General features: G+C 48.2%; 2 protein-coding genes across 2 annotated transcripts; both read left to right on the top strand.

Moving 5' to 3' along the window:
- Positions 1–3,542: 3,542 nt before the first annotated feature.
- LOC106750449 (transcriptional repressor scratch 1-like) lies at positions 3,543–10,077 on the top strand. Its single transcript, XM_014630813.1, has 3 exons — positions 3,543–3,864; positions 5,517–6,302; positions 7,103–10,077. The coding sequence occupies exons 1-3, from the start codon at positions 3,792–3,794 to the stop codon at positions 7,762–7,764; spliced, it is 1,521 nt and encodes a 506-aa protein (XP_014486299.1). The 5' UTR covers positions 3,543–3,791; the 3' UTR covers positions 7,765–10,077.
- A 971-nt stretch (positions 10,078–11,048) lies between these two features.
- On the top strand, positions 11,049–18,487 carry LOC106750448 (collagen alpha-1(I) chain-like). Its single transcript, XM_014630812.1, has 5 exons — positions 11,049–11,296; positions 12,493–12,591; positions 12,660–12,791; positions 12,888–13,275; positions 13,422–18,487. Exons 1-5 carry the CDS (start codon positions 11,237–11,239, stop codon positions 17,747–17,749), a joined length of 5,007 nt encoding a protein of 1,668 aa, XP_014486298.1. The 5' UTR covers positions 11,049–11,236; the 3' UTR covers positions 17,750–18,487.
- Positions 18,488–18,493: the final 6 nt, after the last annotated feature.

Genomic DNA, 18,493 nt, shown 5'->3' with positions numbered 1-18,493 from the left:
CATTATCGATCATTTTTTAATATATTCATTCATTAAATCGAAACAAAGCGAAAAGATACCGCACACAAAAGACATTACGATCTTCCCCCACGACTGTTCGCCCCAACTCGCCCCGTTACCTTCGTTACTTGAAGCGCTCGATCATTCTTCTTATCGATAAACACCACTCGATGCGCCTCGTTGTTGCAACGGGGAGACGAAATCGACGACGAACGTCTGACTTTGAGGAAAGTTCGCTGAGGGGAGGGAGATGTGCGAGCTTCTGAATTCCAGTCTTTTCGGCTTACCTTGTCGCGCCTCGCGGATGGCCGTGGAATAGAAGAGAGGTGGTTTACCCGAAGAACACGACAGCTGCATCGAGCCACCAGCCTGAAAATAGCACAGCAATCCCATGCCGAGGCCGGAGGAGAGGTGAAGGAGTCGAAGCCCTCTCTCACTCTTCCTCTTTCTCTCTCTTTCCCCACTTCTCCCTCCTCTTCGTACATACCCCGGCCCGCTAAAAAGCCGCCCACCTACGAGCCTTTTAAATAGCGATCGCGTGCTTTTTCCCTTTTTTTTTTCCCGGCACGCAGAAAGTACTCGCCGCCCGTTGGCACTAGGGGGTAAGAAGGGGCATGCGGTGCTGATTTATAGGAGGAACCAAGCGTATCCGGATACTTTACGAGACGACACACGATACACTCGCGCTTTTTCACCCTAAACGATCCCGCCGTCCCGCGGAATCATCCTTAATGACCCGGCACCCTTGTCGTCGACGAAAAAACGCCGCCCCCGTGCTTATCCATCTTTTTGAAGGGCGAGAATCACTCGAGAAATTCCCTTCATAAAAGTTCGCCTCGGTATATTTTGGACTTACACGTGAATCGTAATTGCAGTAAATCGTAATTTGTCTATATTACGAAGCAAGTTTCGAAACAACGTTTCGCAATATGGACAAATTACGATTGCAATATTAATTTATCGTCCTCTGTCGTAATCGCACACATTATGTTGAGATTGATTAGAAATATTGTTTCAACTCAACGTGTTTTTAACGCAACATTATATCTTATTAAATCAAAGACGATATATTGCTCCTTCGACGCGATAAATTTTATTGAAACCGATGACAAATACAATCGAAATCAACTGTAGATATTTGTGGCAATCCGTGACACATCCGATGTTTCGGTGAATCAACTACATATTTTTGTTGTTTCAATTGATTCTTTTTCCGTATAATATTCTTAATACGTGTATCGTGTATTTATACACCGCTTGGCTGCGTTACTTATCGCTCGCTCACTCGCTGTATCTCAGTTCCCCGTTTTTTTTTTCACCGGCGTGTTCGCGCCCTTAAGCAAATCCCGTTTCTTCGCGGTGTATCGCCGAGTATCTTCTTCCGCTCTTTCATGAGCTGCACACGTGGTCGCGGTCGCGATTTATCCGTCAAGACTTCCTCCCCGCCGTCGTATCTCCTCCTCCGCACCTGGAGGCGCTCCAACAGCGTCGAAAATACGCCACTCGCGCGTTGGTGGGCGCGTAACACCTTTGGGCACCTGTAGGATGCGCCGGATAAAGCGCATAGAGAGCCACGAGGTGTGTCCTATCGGTGCCGGTTACGTTAATGGATGATCCGTGGCGGCCGCGACGGCGGGTATCACAGCAATCTGTTGTCGACGAGTTGCGTCAGTGGTAGAGACGCTCTCTCGCTCGCTCGCTCGTTAGCTAGCTCGACTCGTGCTCGGAGCTCGTGACTTTATTTTTGGCTATTCGACGACGATACCGTCGACGATTTACGATATTGCCGCCGAGACACCTGTTCCGCGACTACCATCGAGAGAGCTTTCTTACGATCTGAAAACTCGCAGATCGTTCTTCCCGGCGCTCGATGCACAATGTTTCGATTTTTTTTCTCTCGTCCCGAAGAATCCGAGGCATCTTCTTTTTTATTGCGTGAGGCAGTGACGCATCGCGTGGAAAGAATATGTCGAGCGACAGCACACATAGTTGACTAAATCGCAGATTTTCTGAAAGGTGTGCGTATGAATTTTATAATGAAATTGTAAATAGAGACTGTTGGCTCCCTTGAACTGAGCGAAATATTTCTGGAAGGGATGACTGAGACACACACACGCATATACATATCGCCCCATTATTAATAAAGAAGAATAAATAATTTGTAGAGATAGAGAGGAAGAGAAATTCATTTACGCAAATCAGTTTTCAGAGATGTAAACAAAAAGAAATAATATATTTTAAAGTAAACCGCACATTAACATAAAATCGAAATAAAGTTATTTTATTATCAAGATATTTAGCGATTGCAAATAGTAACTTAGATAAGATAACGATGTCAACTTCACGCTGAAGAAATATCAGCTCCTCGAACTCGTTGCGGGGAAGCGCGCGTCCCTCGGAAAATTCTGCATATTCGAGAATTTGTCAGATACGCTTATTCCGTAAATTTGCACGACTCTAAATAGGCCAAAGACAGAGTAACTTACAGGAAAATCAAAGCCCTACCGTTCCCCTCTGTTTTTCTTTTTTCTAATCGCCATACGAGGCGCGCGCTTCGCGCAAAGCGCAAGAGACTACATAGGCGAGCAAGCGGGCAAGCAGGCAGGCAGGCAGGCAGCGGTGGCTTTTTGGTCGACGATTGAATGAATGCCACGCGAGTTAGTCAGCGTCGCGGTGCTAAATTCGGCGGACGCCTGGCGTCGCGCCAGAAGAACCACCCAGCGCACCAACCTGCTTCTACCCTGTAGCCGCCAACGAAATGGCGCCGTTATCATATCTGTTCGCCATCGTCCTTCGTTTAAATAACGCTCAGCCAAGCCGACGAGCGGCGTCGATTCTGTTGAAATCGCTGGAGATGTGGGGGGACCGGCGAAAGAAGATACACTATATTTCCTTCGACTTCCTTTTATTCCATTTTTCGCTTTCTCCGTTTTTCCGCGCATTTTCGCGCGAAAGCGAGTGAATCTGCGTGCAACTTGAAAATTCTGATGTATCGCCTTTCTTCTAGCAAAATGTACAACTAATAATTATGTGTACAGTTGAGAAAATTGAATTAAAAAATTATCATTTCTTAATCGACGAGTTAATTCCTCGCTCGCCTGACGAAGGCTCCGTTATCTCTGAAATACTGTCAAGATCGTTAAACCACCGAAAGAATTGATGTGTATTCACGAATGCGTGTCGCATAGTTCGAACGCAACAGATCTCATTGATTCGTGCTCAATTCGGCCGCGACAATAACTATCGGTCCGATAATCGTCGGACAACTCGTCGAGGGGACAGGGTGGTTAGGCAACCACCCTGCGCGAGCCGGCGTACCTCCTGCGGCCTCCCGCGGCAGCGTGCACTCTCGTCACGCGTGTCGCATATTGCCGAACGGGACCACCACACGTGCGGGAGACCAGGCGGGCACGCTTCTGAGCGCGTGCAGCTGAAGACGAAGACGACGACGAAGAGCGCCACGATGGTGGCGGCGGTGGCGGCGGCGGCGGAGGGTGAGGGAGGCTGCGCTGCTATATGTAGCCCCGAATCTTAGCCGGGGCAACTATTGCGCCCGAAATTGCCGAAGCGAACGCAACCCTTGCGAGCGCCGCCCGACACCTACATATGTATATGCGCCCTCAAATCAAGTCGCAATCCTCCCTCTTAACATCGTGACCCGCTGCTCCCTTTGCGTATTATCACCCTCCGCCGACGAGAAAGTAATCGGTGCCGCGCGAGTGATGGTTTGTGCGTCCTGAGTTGATAAGTATGACTTGTTGTGCGTCCTGAAAAGAACGAAGACGAGGAAGATGCCGCGGGCGTTCCTGATCACACATCGCAGGTACAACGGCGCCGAGGACGAGATCGGGGGACCCGAAAGAGGTACGTTGTTCTTCGTGAGGCGCGACGTTCATGAGCAGCTCCGATTCGATATGAGGAGCGTGTTTGGCAAATTATCATTAGATGAGTTAACATCTGAAGATTGGAGATGGAGCGATTCAATTTTAAAATGTAAAGGAGAAATTGTCGAGTCTTATTAACATAACAATAATATTAATTACAATTTTTAAGTTTATCAGTAATCCAAGAATCTAGCAGAACAGGAAAAGAATAAACTTAAATCATTGATAAATATTCTCATATACAAGCAAGAATTTTATTATGATTTTATTATGATATTCTTAGAAGGATTTTAATCTTGAATTGAATTCAAGTAATACTTGCGTCAATACAAATTCAATCAAATCAAGATTAAAATCTTTTAAGAAGATTATAATATCCTTGCTTATGTTTGAGATTGTCTATCATTGATTTATATATAAGATTACTAATTTCCTTCTGTGTATTTATTAAATTTTAATATAATCAATTGATTACAAATATAACGTAATAGTTTATTGCATATTTCAATTAGTATTGTTCACTAATCTAATTTATCACAGTTCGTTAAAAAGTAATTATCACGCACGATCTAATGTGGAGCGATAATTATGTATATATATATATATATATATATAACATGATATAAATTTATCGCGGCTGTTCTTCGAAATGCGTCATAATATTAACGCCGGCTGTAACTTCGCGAATGTATTCTCGACGTCCGCGCGAAACAACGTTATTCTAACAGCTGAGACAATCTATCAAAGCGGGAAACGCGCAGGATGCGGACTTTATCGCAGAAGAGTAATTCGCGAGACGGGGCGAGATCGCGTAGATTTTTGCATCACTCGTCTTCATCAATCAGGTATTCCCGCTTTCTCCCCCGTCTGAATTCAAGCCAGGAAAATCCGTTGGTCGTTGCTTCGTGATTAAGGTGGTGGATCGCGCGGATTTAAGAATAGGAGACGCTAGATGCGTCACCAAGGCCCACCAAGACGCATACCGTCGCGATGCCGTCAACCCCACCGCGGCGGCAAGCCTCCTTTACGAACGCAACGCGTGTGCGCGTACACGTACTATGAAATACGCAAAATAAACGGCGACGTAGAGAACGACGGACGTGCGGGGGTTGGTAGCGGAGCTACTCTATTTCCGTTCTCCCCGAAAACGGAGCAGCCAGCGAGCCCCCCGAAGGTGCGTCGTGTTTTACGAGCCGCGTCGACGCCGGATTTCCCTACCCACTTACTCGGAATCTATCAGACGACTTGAGATCACACGACGTTCGCGGAAAGATCCAACAAAATGTAACATGACAGACTCCTGATGATAGTTAAGTATAACTCTTCGACTGTATTGTATTTGAAGAAGTATCGCCCGATTGTGCATTACTGGAAGCTAATTGATTTTGAAAATTACGCTTGATTTTTCTCCTCTCTACATGTGACATAAAAATGATCTATAAATAAATAGCGAAAGTTTCACAATCGAAACTTTTTCCGATTACGTTGTCCACACAACAAGATCTTAAAGCGGGGTACAGGTGTAACACTCGTTGCCGGAAAAATTGCTAATCAACTGCTGAAACACCAACGAAACCGGCTCTCCAGGCCCTTCCGAGATGATCTTCTAAGACATTCTTGGTTCTCGTTTAGATCTCAGTGCCGAGAGAAGCTCGAGGTTGGCCGATTACAGCGGCGGTCAGCCAACTTCCGATGGCGCCAGCGAGTGCGGCAGCGAGACGTCGTCCGAGTGCCCCGAAGAGCTGTACAACCTGACGAAGCTGGCGGAGGTGAGCCTGGCGGCGGCGGCTGGTACCCTGATCCACCACAGCAATGTCATCTACCAGCGACCGGTGTCGCCCAGAATCACGCAGCATCCGGAGAAGAGCCGGACGCTAGTGTCCCGACCTGTCGCACAGACAAGCCAGGACCCGATCCTGAGCGAGAGGACCAGGCTCTTCCTCGAAAGGATCGAGACCGAGCGAGAGATCCTGGAAGGTCGTTGCGAGGAGAAAGGGATTCGCCTGTCGCCGCGACACCCCGCCTGTACGCAGGAGGAATCGGCCCTGTCGAAGGTACCGGTCGTTTCCGGACTCGTCGGTGATGATCCGACGTCGCCGGTGCCACCGGTGAATGTCCACAGTCGACGAACGGCCACCACGGACCACACCAAGGCGGACCAGGACAACGAGGATCACGAATGTCCGGACTGCGGCAAGAAGTATTCGACCTCGTCGAATCTGGCCAGACACAGGCAGACGCACAGGTCGCTGGGCGATAAGAAGGCCAGGAGATGCCCGCACTGCGACAAGGTCTACGTAAGCATGCCCGCGTTCAGCATGCATGTGAGGACCCACAATCAGGGCTGCAAGTGTCATTACTGCGGCAAGTGCTTCTCCAGGCCGTGGCTGCTGCAGGGACACATACGCACGCACACAGGTAACCGATATCGCCGTTCGAACGCTGCTGGAGTGAATTGCTCCGCGTGTTTCCCTTTTTTTTTTCTTCTGGCCGAAATCCCACGATTCTCGCGATATTGTTGCTCTCGGTTGTTTCAAATTTAGGCAAACGTGCGTGTAATNCCCCCCCCCCCCTTCCGAGAGTTCCCTTTCAATGGTAGACGCCTCGTGAATAGCTAATGCAAGCTATTTCTGAAGAGACGCGGTTGGTTTAACGGGTTTTCAATGAAGATGAATTAAAATTAACGATATACTTTTGGCACGCTCGAGAATGCGGCACTATTTTCGAGCACAACTCGTAGATACGTGTCTGCGAAGTTAGTAACGCGGAGCGATATACGAGTATCTGTGCTCTTCAACGCGTCTAATTTGCACATTAGGGCTGATTAATTGAGATGTTCATTCGGAAAAAGGTCAAGCGAGAAAACGTACTATATTCATTGGGAAATTCCGTCTTCCACTGTTTTACCTCTCAACACTTTATTCTCATCATTGTCTATCTTATTAAATTCCAATTAATCATTTTCTCCTTTTTTATATTTTTACATACATGTTGTATACCTTTTCTTGTTTTTTTTTTCTAATAATTTGTAACAATAAACGCGCCATGTTCTTTGAAGAGTGGTTATTTTTTTGTTACTATTTTTTCGGCACCTGTTATTAAGGTAGAACGGTTTTATTCATAAAGGAATCAGAATATACGTCGAAAAGTCTTCACATTTCCGATAATCGCCTTTTCCTCTCTCTCTTTCTCTCTCTCTCTCTCTCTCTCTCTCTCAGGCGAGAAGCCCTTCAAGTGCACCATTTGCAACAAAGCCTTCGCCGACAAGTCAAACTTGCGCGCCCACATACAGACGCATTCGAATACCAAGCCTCACGTGTGCGGCCGTTGCGGCAAAGCCTTCGCCCTGAAATCGTACCTCTACAAGCACGAGGAGTCGTCGTGCATGCGCGCTCACCACCGATCGTCCTCGGAGAAAGCCGACCAGACCGATCAGCAGAGCTCGTCGTCGGTGAAACCAAGCGCTCCGTTATCCTCGTCCCTGAACAGACCGCAAACTACACCGAGCGTCACCGCATCGCCTACCAGCGTCATAGTTCCTCGACTGGGACCCGAACGGGATCAGAAGACATCGGCGTTCTCCGCGATCATCAGGCACACCAGGACGGACGCGGTGGCGCCCTCGAAGCGACCTTGCAGAGAAAAGACACCCTGTCCGGACGATCGAGAGAGGCAAAGCCCGGATTCGCCGATGAAGGATCCGGAATACGTGTCCAGGATGGTCATCAGGACGTCGGTGATATCTCCGAATCCGGAACACCTGCTCCGTTTCGAAAACGACGTAAAGAGTTCCTCGACTACATTCGATTACCCCGATCCGACGAGGCCTTCGGCTTTCTCGAGGCCCACCACGATGACCTTGAACCTAGCTATCGCTTAGGAATCAGTTGACCAATGCTGATGCTTAGACCAAACCGGCCGTCTTGATTTGTACTTATTTTTTTGCAAAGTTTCACGGACAAGAAATCCCCCGCAGACTCGATCTGAAATCTATAGCGAGAAATTTCTGACGAAGTCCACGATCAGAAAATTCTTCATTCTGTAAAACTCTATAACTTGAAAAATCATCGAAATATCGAAGATGAGACTACAGTTCCGGAAGATTCAATCGACGATTTGAAGAACGAGATTTCGATCGACGGGCGATTATACAGAAATGTCCCAAAACTACGGATATCTTTTCAATCGCTAATTACTTTAAAACGACTCAGAGAGACAATCTTTTTACAACAGGAACCCGGTTGAGAGACAGAAACACCATGTTTTATCGGCGTGTACAATTTTCAGCGATGATTTAGTGGTGTTGCGCGCACATCCTATGCAACTTCGATGGCGTTTCTGCAAGCAGGGTAACGAGAATTGTCCCAAGTGTGAGCGTCAGTCTTCCCTTTCTTACCGCGGTCGAACGAAGATTGCTTCCGGCAATGGTGAAATTGCAAATTCACGAATAATCGATCGAGTATTTGCGCATGATGGATATTATTATTATTCCAAGTATCTTCCGAATTAGGGACCACCTAGCGATTAGTCGTAATAACGTTAAATCTGTAAGCCGTCGTGTTTAATTTAGCGACACCAAGTCGTGCCTTATGTGTAATAAATAATCGGACACCGCGTGCGAGCGTATTAATTCGGCTTAGTTGACAGAACTCCGACGGGATTGGCGTGCACGGATGCGCGTAGAGAAAGAAATTTCCGAGGTGTTAGGCCGCCCTGGCGAGAACGCCTGCTAAATGCCAAACGTGTGACCTCACCTATTTAAAGACATAGCGCCATCGCCGTCGCGCCGTCGAGAGCGCGATTAAAATTGATTATCGACACGAACTGAACCGCAGTGTGCCTTCGCGTCTTATTATTGTCTTAGAATTAAATGACAACGGGTCGAGGCTCTTCGAGGCAGCTAACAAGCTCGACGAGATATAGCGATGTACACGTATAGCGAGTTCCCAAAGCCCTAGTGAAAAACGAGAGGTTTTTGTGAGAGGCGAGCTCTCGCAAACCGTAAACGTCACGTTGTCACTGTCGAAGGGATCTTCGTAAGCGTGTCAGGATGCAGCGTCGGGATGCTCTCATAAAACGGAGGCGTGTATCTGTGATTCGGAATTGCGCAACCGATTGCCGACCGAAAAGCCGGGCGATGCGGTCATTTGTTTCGAGTGGATGCACACGAGACAAAATGTTTCGTCGAATTTGTTGAGAGAGAGTGAACAAACCGAACGCATTTTGCTTGAAGGAAACAGAATGTCCGCCTGTGAAAACTAAATTTGGATCGTAAGGAATGGTCAATTCAAGCAAACTTTTTTTTTCCGTGGTCTAAAAGAAAAATCACCGATATTAGAGAATACCTGAAACAAGAATGTCGAACCACTTGTATGATATCGAAACTCGTCTCCTTCTTCCTCTCGGAGCATCCAATATAATTGTCGAATGAGCGCGTCGTTTGGAGCCCCGGCATGAAAGTCGCGCGTTCTCCAGCGGCGAAGTAATTGTAACGACGATAAATAAGTCTTCGGTACCAGGATTTTGGTAGCGATCAGAGTGTCGAGCTAGTCGAACCCGTCTCGCCGTCCCGAACGTAATCCGCCGTCGTGGCGAAGCTCTCGGGGGATTTTGCGACATTGCGACGAATCCTCGAAATCGTCAGCGAGCGTGTCACCCTTCCCGCGGGGATTCAGCGAACGGCGGGATAATTACGAGCTGCGCGGATGGCGACGGTTATGATAAAGATTGCGCGTAATAAGTGTAAAGTAACGTCGCGCGAGATCGCGTCTCGCGCGGTTTGCCGAGGGATCCGCTCGCGGCTGTATAATTATAATTGGCGAGCGCGATTCGGACGTGTGCGTCCTAGTCATTTCGATTCGATAGATCGCCCTCCGACGATCGGACGGGAGTAGGGAAGCCCGATCTAGCCGCGTTAATAACGTAGCCGTGTTGACCGCACGTTGTAAATAGCATTCCCACTTTTACGTATTAGAATTTAGACGCGAGATACCGCTCGGTGCCAGTCACTTTTAGATAGCTCGATTTATTACACCCGTCGTATATGTATTGTGTATATACTACTACTACTACTACTTGTACACCGGAGTGCCTATGTAAAAGAAAAAAAAAAAAACATTTATCCACTTTTTTTACGAATTATAAAAGTCTTGTCTATCGTAACGAGAAAAATATACGAGATGATATACGTGTATATTTCCTTGCCGCATTTCTCGCCCTCTTCACGTCGACTGCGTTATCCGAGAGAATGTATCGCGGACATGTCAATCCGAAGAAATTGGATTGATGCGCGATAACACAAAGTCAACTCGGACGGACGATGAAGTTGTAGCGTGTTCCTTCGGAAGTCGTGCCGAAGTAATTTAATTCCGTACCTATCGGATTGCAATACGCGTATTCGCATAAAGCTTTCCGTTCAGCTTCTCGTTCGCGTCTCGCTTTTTTCTCATTGGATCCATTATCGCGCCGATGAACCGTACGATCATTAGCTACGCCTGGTAGTAGGATAAACAACCGCTAACTGTGTTTAACAAATAGATTGAGCTCGAGAATTAGGGCAACTGAGGCGAAAGTGGCCCCAACGAACGATGCACATTTACATCTTCGGACACGAGTGGAGAAACTCTCGCGAATTCATTACTGCAAACTGGTACTCGGAAATAACGCGACACAAATGGCGACATTAAAAAGAATCCCGACCAACAGATTCGTTATCCGCCTCTCTGAAACTGAATTCGCGAAAATTTCTTGATAAGTATTTCTTATGACAAAGAAAGTAATTCGTGTGATGAGGAAAATGAATTATACATATAAAATAATAATATTATTACAGATGTAACGTAAAATAAGATGCTTTCGTAAGATCGAGCTTCTCGGTGTCGATCGAAGGGAGATCCTTGATTCGTCGCAGGATATTTACCTACAATACACTTTTCGTATCAGTGATGACCTCTTGACTGAAAGTTTCCTCTTTTTTCCGAATGCAACAAGATGATACCTCGAGTCGGTGATAGCTTACGAGCCGCGTTATCTTTCGGTAACGAGATCCGCAGTGACAAGATGAGACTAAACGAGATAGCGTGACACACACGAGTGTTTATACGCACTTATATCACGGAACGCGTACACTCGCACTTCCCAGAACTTCTACCAGCGATTCCTTCTCCCGCCTCGCGATCACATAGATCCCTATGGTTCCCAGCGGCACTCCGTGGGACCGACTATGAGACCGAAGAAGAGACGTAGAGGAAGAAGCGAATAGAACTAGTGGGAGTCGGTGCCGCGGCATCTAACAGGGTTGGATCGTCGTCCAGACGTCAGTCGTGAAGAAGATCTCGCACAAGGTTCGAGCCATGCGGCCGTACCTCGTAATCCTGATCTTCCTCTCGAGCACGGTACTTGCGCGATACCACGTAAGTTTTCCCGACCCAGTTTTTTTCATTTCCACTGAAAGTTTTGTCATATAATAGCTGAAACGTCTGTGCATGTATGTGACTGTGTATGTGCGCACGTGTTTGATCTCGCAAATCAGTAGACGCTACAATAACGCTAAAAATGAAGTTTTAATGAAATTTACGGTTTCGACAAAAAAAAATTCCTGTCGGTTTCACATATTCTTCGCAATAAATTTTATATATTAAATCATTTGTCACAACACACACACACGCACACACATATATATACGCAAAATACACGCAGAACCTGGTTATCGTAGATTTATTAGAGAGTGAATTTTAAATGTTGGTAAAACGTTATACAAAATAATTAATAACTGCTTATCTCTCTTTTTTTAAATTCCCTTACCATATTTCGCATGGCGTTGTGAAATTCAGCGAAATTACTGGCGCATATCATTTAGGCGCGACGACAAATGCAGAAATGCGATCTCTTACTGTGTATTTGAGTGACACTACTTGATATTTCATTCATCACGCGATAATTTTGACATTGTATATTTAGACTAAAATATTGCTATCACGCTAAACAATGTTTTTCATAATTATTTGTTATCAAATGTAAAAGCGCACGATAGAAATCGTAACGATTGCTGTTCTCTTGCGAAGAATGAGTATTAGATAAAGTTAAGTGTTTTTCCCTCAACGTATCATTTCAGAATTAAATATTATTCCTGAATCTGCTATTTATGTTCCAATTATACAATATTTCCCTATAGTTTATAGGTTATTAGCACAGGTCATACGCTGATGCATATGACTAAAGAGACCATTTAAGAAAGATTTGGAGGTCAAAGTTCACGTGATAATAACATACGATATAGACAGATTCATGAGGCATTTATAAGATAAGGACAGAGAATAGAAGATAGAAAATAGCTTAGCCTGTTCTCAATGTATCGCTATCTTTTTTCACCCCCTTCTGTCAACGCTGAAACCTCTTCGATGCAACTTCCGTGCGATACAATGTACAAAAGTTGACAGCAATTATAAAATATAAATATATTTTATTTTATATATAGAATTATTTTAGAATCGTATCGTGTGCTTGTTTATGTTGAAACAATTCTGCGTATTATATGATAAGTATTACTTTTCTTTTTTTGGAAAAATGCATATTGTAAACAATTAATAACTAATAATATTACTTGCAGGAAAAAACACGTTTTGATCGATCTATTCACGATAGAAATGAAGTGAAAAACGCAAGTAATGGTAATTCCGACAAAAAATCTTTTACCGATGACGTAACGGTAAGAAATTGCCTATCAATAATAATAATAATATAGAATGCAAATTAAAAGAGATTTGTTGGAAACAGCAATTCGTCGCATACAAGAGCAAAAAGGATAACGATTGCTATCTTGAGAATATAAAGCCGGATGAAAATATACCGCGCAGGAAATGGCAAACGAAGGTACTCTATGCATCGACAGCCCTTACAAAACTGGAGGTAATGACGAAAAGAATTTGCGGAGAAAAACATGATATGGTTTTCAGATATGAATTTTATCTTACAATTTGCCCTTAATATTTCGAACGTAAATAGGCATGGCGATTCGCTGGAGGCCGTATCGTTGAATTTTGCAATGGGCGAAGCTTCATCTTGTTACAGCCAAATAAACCTATATCCATAGAAACTCTGGATCCTTTCTTGAACGAAATCCCAATAGACGAGAACGACATCTCGTCAAGACGAATAGCCGATGTGGTATTAACGCCGCTGATAAGTCGCACGAGAAGAGAAATTCAGTTGGGGCAACGCGAGACGCTGAATCAAAAATTCGGCCGATTCCGACGACGTCGACAGACAAGTCGGTTTCGAGGAAAGTTTCGTGGGCAAACGCAATCTCAGTACTTGAATGTTGGTGATGGCGAGCAGAAGGAAGGCAAAGCGGAGGCTGAATCTACTCAACAATCTTCGCGCGCGGTAGTCAGTAAGTATCCCCTCTTTACGCGTTCAAGAAGAATTATTAAGAATTATTACTGCAAGCTGTACGAATTGTTTTTCCAAGAGAGACCAATTATCGTGCTTTGATAGCTCGTACAAACATTTTAGTGTCTGAAATATTTATTTTTTCAGCCGGTAGCCGCGGCATGGGCCAAGCACAAAGTATGTCATCGGGTGGTACCGGTTGTGAAGATTGTCCGGGATATCCTGGCATCGAGATTCCGGATAAGTTACGAGTTCCATCCGTCGGTATCATACGTCCTGGAACGGGCGTTCTACCAGGAGGCGTATCTTATCCTGGAGGTATTACTCCAGGTGGAGTACCCGGAGCAATTGGTACTTATCCTGGCGTTCTTCCTGGAGCTAGACCAGGAATTTATCCTGGGAGTGTTCAGCCTGGCGTCGTAACGCCAGGAAGAGATGGAACGTATCCCGGAGGTCCCGTTCAGCCTGGAGTAGTATGGCCAGGAGGTGATGGAATATATCCTGGAGGTGTTCGGCCTGGAATTGTAACTCCTGGTGTTATACAGCCTGGAACCGTCACACCAGGTGGCGATGGAATATATCCGGGAGGTGTCCGTCCTGGAGTAATGATACCAGGTGGCGATGGAACATATCCAGGAGGTGTTCGTCCTGGAATAGCGACACCAGGTGGCGATGGAATATATCCAGGAGGTGTTCGAAATGGAGTAGTGGCACCAGGTGGCGATGGAACATATCCAGGAGGTGTTCGTCCTGGTGTAGTGACACCAGGTGGCGATGGGACATACCCAGGAGGTGTTCGACCTGGAATAGTGACACCGGGTGGCGATGGGACATATCCAGAAGGTGTTCGTCCTGGAATAATGACACCAGGTGGCGATGGAATATATCCAGGAGGTGTTCGACCTGGAGTAGTGACACCAGGTGGCGATGGAACATATCCAGGAGGTGTTCGACCTGGAGTAGTGATACCAGGTGGCGATGGAACATACCCAGGAGGTGTTCGACCTGGTGTAGTGACACCAGGTGGCGATGGAACATATCCGGGCAGTGTTCGTCCCGGTGTGGTAATACCAAGTGGCGATGGAACATATCCCGGAGGTGTTCAACCTGGAGGAGTAGTATTACCTGGCACTACAACGACCGGAATTGGGACAGGCATTCAACCTGGTGTTCAACCGGGACAAATTACTTTTCCTTCTAGTAGTGTTATCACTTCAGTAACGACAGGTGCGACGGTTACGGGTACTGGAACTTACCCAGGTGGTATTACACCTGGAACAGGCCGGCCAGGCGGAATATATCCGGGAGGCATCTTACCAGTCGGAACAGGTGAAATTTATCCCGGAACTGGGATCCGTCCCGGTACTGTTCAACCGGGAACCGTCTCAGGAACGTATCCTGGTGGCATTGTTCCGGGAGGAGTAACAGGTCAAGGAGTTTACCCTAGTGGCGCGCCTTACCCTGGAGGAGCTGGAACTGGTGTCGTACCAGGCGGAGGTGTCACTTATCCAGTAGGATCCGGAAGCCTGACTCCTGGCATGGTTACGACCACAGGTTCGGTATCTGGTGCTGGTACGCAAGTGATAAGTTATCCAGGCGGCCGGCCAACGGACGGTCAAGTGATTTATCCGGCCACTGGAGGTGTTATTCAACCTGGTAGGATTCCTGACGGGACAAGCGGTACCCAAGTCACGTATCCAGGTACGGGCACGTATCCTGGAGGTGGTACCGTGCCAACTACTTATCCCGGAAGCGGTCAACCTCAAGTCGTGTACCCTAGTGGCACGCAGCAAGTTATACCTTCTACTGGCGCCCTCTACCCTGGTCAGCAAATTTATCCCGGCGACGGTAGGCAAGTAACGACATACCCAGGCGGACCGTATCCGGGCACAGGCATAGGGATTCCGGGAACAGGCGTTCCAGGAGGTATTCAGTATCCAATCGACACAACGGGAGGTCCAACGACAACGATTGGTGGGACAGGAGTCGGCGGACGGTATCCTCCTGGTCAATATCCAAGCGGAGTCGGCGGTCAAGTAGTGGGTGCGCCTTACCCAGGAGTAGTGGCACCTGGTGCCGATGGAACATACCCGGGAGGCGTTCGTCCTGGAGTAGCGGCACCAGGTGGCGATGGAACATACCCGGGAGGCGTTCGTCCTGGAGTAGCGGCACCAGGTGGCGATGGAACATACCCGGGAGGCGTTCGTCCTGGAGTAGCGGCACCAGGTGGCGATGGAACATACCCGGGAGGCGTTCGTCCTGGAGTAGCGGCACCAGGTGGCGATGGAACATACCCGGGAGGCGTTCGTCCTGGAGTAGCGGCACCAGGTGGCGATGGAACATACCCGGGAGGCGTTCGTCCTGGAGTAGCGGCACCAGGTGGCGATGGAACATACCCGGGAGGCGTTCGTCCTGGAGTAGCGGCACCAGGTGGCGATGGAACATACCCGGGAGGCGTTCGTCCTGGAGTAGCGGCACCAGGTGGCGATGGAACATACCCGGGAGGCGTTCGTCCTGGAGTAGCGGCACCAGGTGGCGATGGAACATACCCGGGAGGCGTTCGTCCTGGAGTAGCGGCACCAGGTGGCGATGGAACATACCCGGGAGGCGTTCGTCCTGGAGTAGCGGCACCAGGTGGCGATGGAACATACCCGGGAGGCGTTCGTCCTGGAGTAGCGGCACCAGGTGGCGATGGAACATACCCGGGAGGCGTTCGTCCTGGAGTAGTGACACCAGGTGGCGATGGAACATACCCAGGAGGTGTTCGTCCTGGAGCAGTGGCACCAGGTGGGGTCGGTACTGAGACAGGTATCGGCGGGACTTTACAGTACACGCAAATTGGAGCTGGCAGACCGACCGGTGTGGCGGATGAAGATGCCGAGTCGCAGGCTTCAAGTTCCGTACAGCAAAAAGGCTCGGGTACACAAGCGAGCGCTTCGGCCCAGGGTAGGTACGGCCAGGGCACGGCTCAGTCGCAAGTTACGGGCACCTACAGCGGCTCTGGCACTTTTTCCGCCCAGGCTGGCAGCAATGACGCCAACAAAAGCGCCCAGGCTGAGATCAGTGGTGGTGAAGACGGTACCGGCAGCAATGCCCAAGGCGTGGCTGGTTACGGGAAGAGTCAAACGCAGGTCCAGCTGAATCCAGACTCCGGTGCTACCTTGACAGGTGCCCAGAGCAGCGGCTGGAACCACGGCACCAATTCTCAGGTGCAGGCGAATTCGAAGGGTGGGATGGCGGACGCCCAGGCTAACGGCGAGGGTAGCACGTCCAGTCAGGCGCAGATCGGCTTCCAGCCGTATATGGGGACCGACGAGAAGGTGGAGCAACACGCGTCGCCGTTCCGTGGCAGCGGCACGGCGTCGGCTCAAAGCGGCACTCACAGGGGCCAATCTCAGTCGCAGCTGCAGGGCTCCTTTCAATACGGAATCACCTACACCGGTGCTGCGCAGGCCGGCTCCGGCTCCGGCGCCGCGTCCTCCCGGAAGCCTTTCAGTTTCAACGAGACGGAGCTCTTCAAACCGTTCCAGCCTCTGAGAGAACCGGCGAACACCGGTAATCAAGCTCAGTCAAGCCCACCAGCTGCCGGTTCAGACCACGAGAATAGGCAGGGCGAACAGGGTCTGCAAAGCAGCTCGAGCTCGCGACAGACCGTCGTTATGGGCGTCAGGAACAACAATCCAGAGGACTCCGCTGACAAGAAAGTGCTGGCTACGGAGAAACCGCGAGCGGACGACACGATGTACGACGAGTACGACGACGAGTACGCGGACGAGTACTACGACAGCAGCAGCACGTCGACGACGACAAACCCGGTGAACAGCGGCGTGAGAGCCTTCACGCGCGGCAAAGTGAAAACCGCTCAGCGACAAAATCAGCAGACGCAGGTGACGCAGGTGATCAAAGGGGAGCGGTACGACGTTCGCGTCAGCCAAGACTCCAATTCACCTCGAACGGGCGACGTCCTGCAGCCGGGGCAATCCTTGATGGGATACACGGTGCCGGCCGGATTCCGCGGCAGAGTGATGTCGATCTCGGGCACCGAGACCGTCGCCCAAGGCGACGGTAAGTCACAGTCGCAGACCGTGACTCTGCTGCCGAGGAATTCCACCAGCGCCGTCAACAAGCCGTCAGCAGCCACGGAGACCAGGTCGCTTCAGACCAATCATGAACGTCACGTCGATCGTAAGGCCGGCCCGTCTTCCGGGCAAGGTGCAACTTCCGATAAGCGCACGAGACCCGTCCCGACTTCCGTGGCTATGAAACCGAGTTACTACACCGTGAGCAACAGCGTCGCCGGCAAGATAAACGGCAGCAGAGCGCAGAGACAGTACGAGCATCGTTATTACACCAAGAGTTCCACCTGCGGCTACTTCACGTTCTCCTGCAACGTCGTGTACGGCTCGAACGGCAGGACGAAGATCTGCAAGCCGAAAGCACCGACGTATCCCGACGGCACGCCCATGAGATGTTGAGCGAGCTTGAGGGAGACGATCATTATTCTCACGCATAATCGCTTCCGCAGAGCATCTTGTCTCGTCGTACATCGACTCGCTCGAGTGTAGAAACAATTGATTGCTTTCGCGCGCGCACCGCATTCATGCATTTTAAATTCAAACGACACATTCCACCCGGCAGCTTAACGCCATTCGCACACGTGAACACGAAGATAAATACGAAACGGGAAGGCCCAGTCTTATGGATCGGAGTTTGATCGAACTTCGGATCCATAAAATCGGGGACTCGCCGCATGTGTATACTTTGATACATTGTAATGTTTTTTATTGAGGTATTTGAAAAATTATCGACTGTATAGTGAACATGTTGCTATATCAATCGCTGCTATTTATTATTAAGTTTCTGTCAATAAAATACACTTTATTTTAGAAGCAGAGAAATTTGCCTTTCATCCTTTCTTCTTGTTTAGTTAGGAAAGATAATTAACTGTAATAATTCGATTTGTCGTAGATCATTTGTGAAGGGTTCGCTCGAGTGTTCTCTATTCACGCCGCAGTGTAACATCCGCATAATATGGTTGCGGAGACCCGCGCGTAGATAGATTATTATTGTTCTCTGGTGCTTTATATAGATATTGACATAAAAAGTCCAGTTATAAATATATCAAGTATCGTATCTTATACATTCTACATTTTGCTACTCGTTTTCGCCAGTCTTCCTCCCGATGACAAAACGTGATTTCATTATATATATATATATAT

The sequence above is a fragment of the Dinoponera quadriceps genome, unplaced genomic scaffold (assembly GCF_001313825.1).
Source record: "Dinoponera quadriceps isolate SergipeBrazil2010 unplaced genomic scaffold, ASM131382v1 scaffold5784, whole genome shotgun sequence".
NCBI classification, from domain to species: Eukaryota; Metazoa; Arthropoda; class Insecta; order Hymenoptera; family Formicidae; genus Dinoponera; species Dinoponera quadriceps.
Note: the sequence above shows the minus strand (reverse complement) of the source record. Positions and strands in the feature narration are given on the sequence as shown.

Excerpts from the sequence above, each read along its gene's own strand:
- LOC106750449 (XM_014630813.1), top strand. The coding sequence starts at position 3,792 with ATGCCGCGGGCGTTCCTGATCACACATCGCAGGTACAACGGCGCCGAG. Across the intron at positions 3,865-5,516 it reads GATCGGGGGACCCGAAAGAG|ATCTCAGTGCCGAGAGAAGC; the intron begins GTACGTTGTTCT and ends GTTCTCGTTTAG. Across the intron at positions 6,303-7,102 it reads ACACATACGCACGCACACAG|GCGAGAAGCCCTTCAAGTGC; the intron begins GTAACCGATATC and ends TCTCTCTCTCAG.
- LOC106750448 (XM_014630812.1), top strand. The coding sequence starts at position 11,237 with ATGCGGCCGTACCTCGTAATCCTGATCTTCCTCTCGAGCACGGTACTT. Across the intron at positions 11,297-12,492 it reads CGGTACTTGCGCGATACCAC|GAAAAAACACGTTTTGATCG; the intron begins GTAAGTTTTCCC and ends TATTACTTGCAG. Across the intron at positions 12,792-12,887 it reads CAGCCCTTACAAAACTGGAG|GCATGGCGATTCGCTGGAGG; the intron begins GTAATGACGAAA and ends GAACGTAAATAG.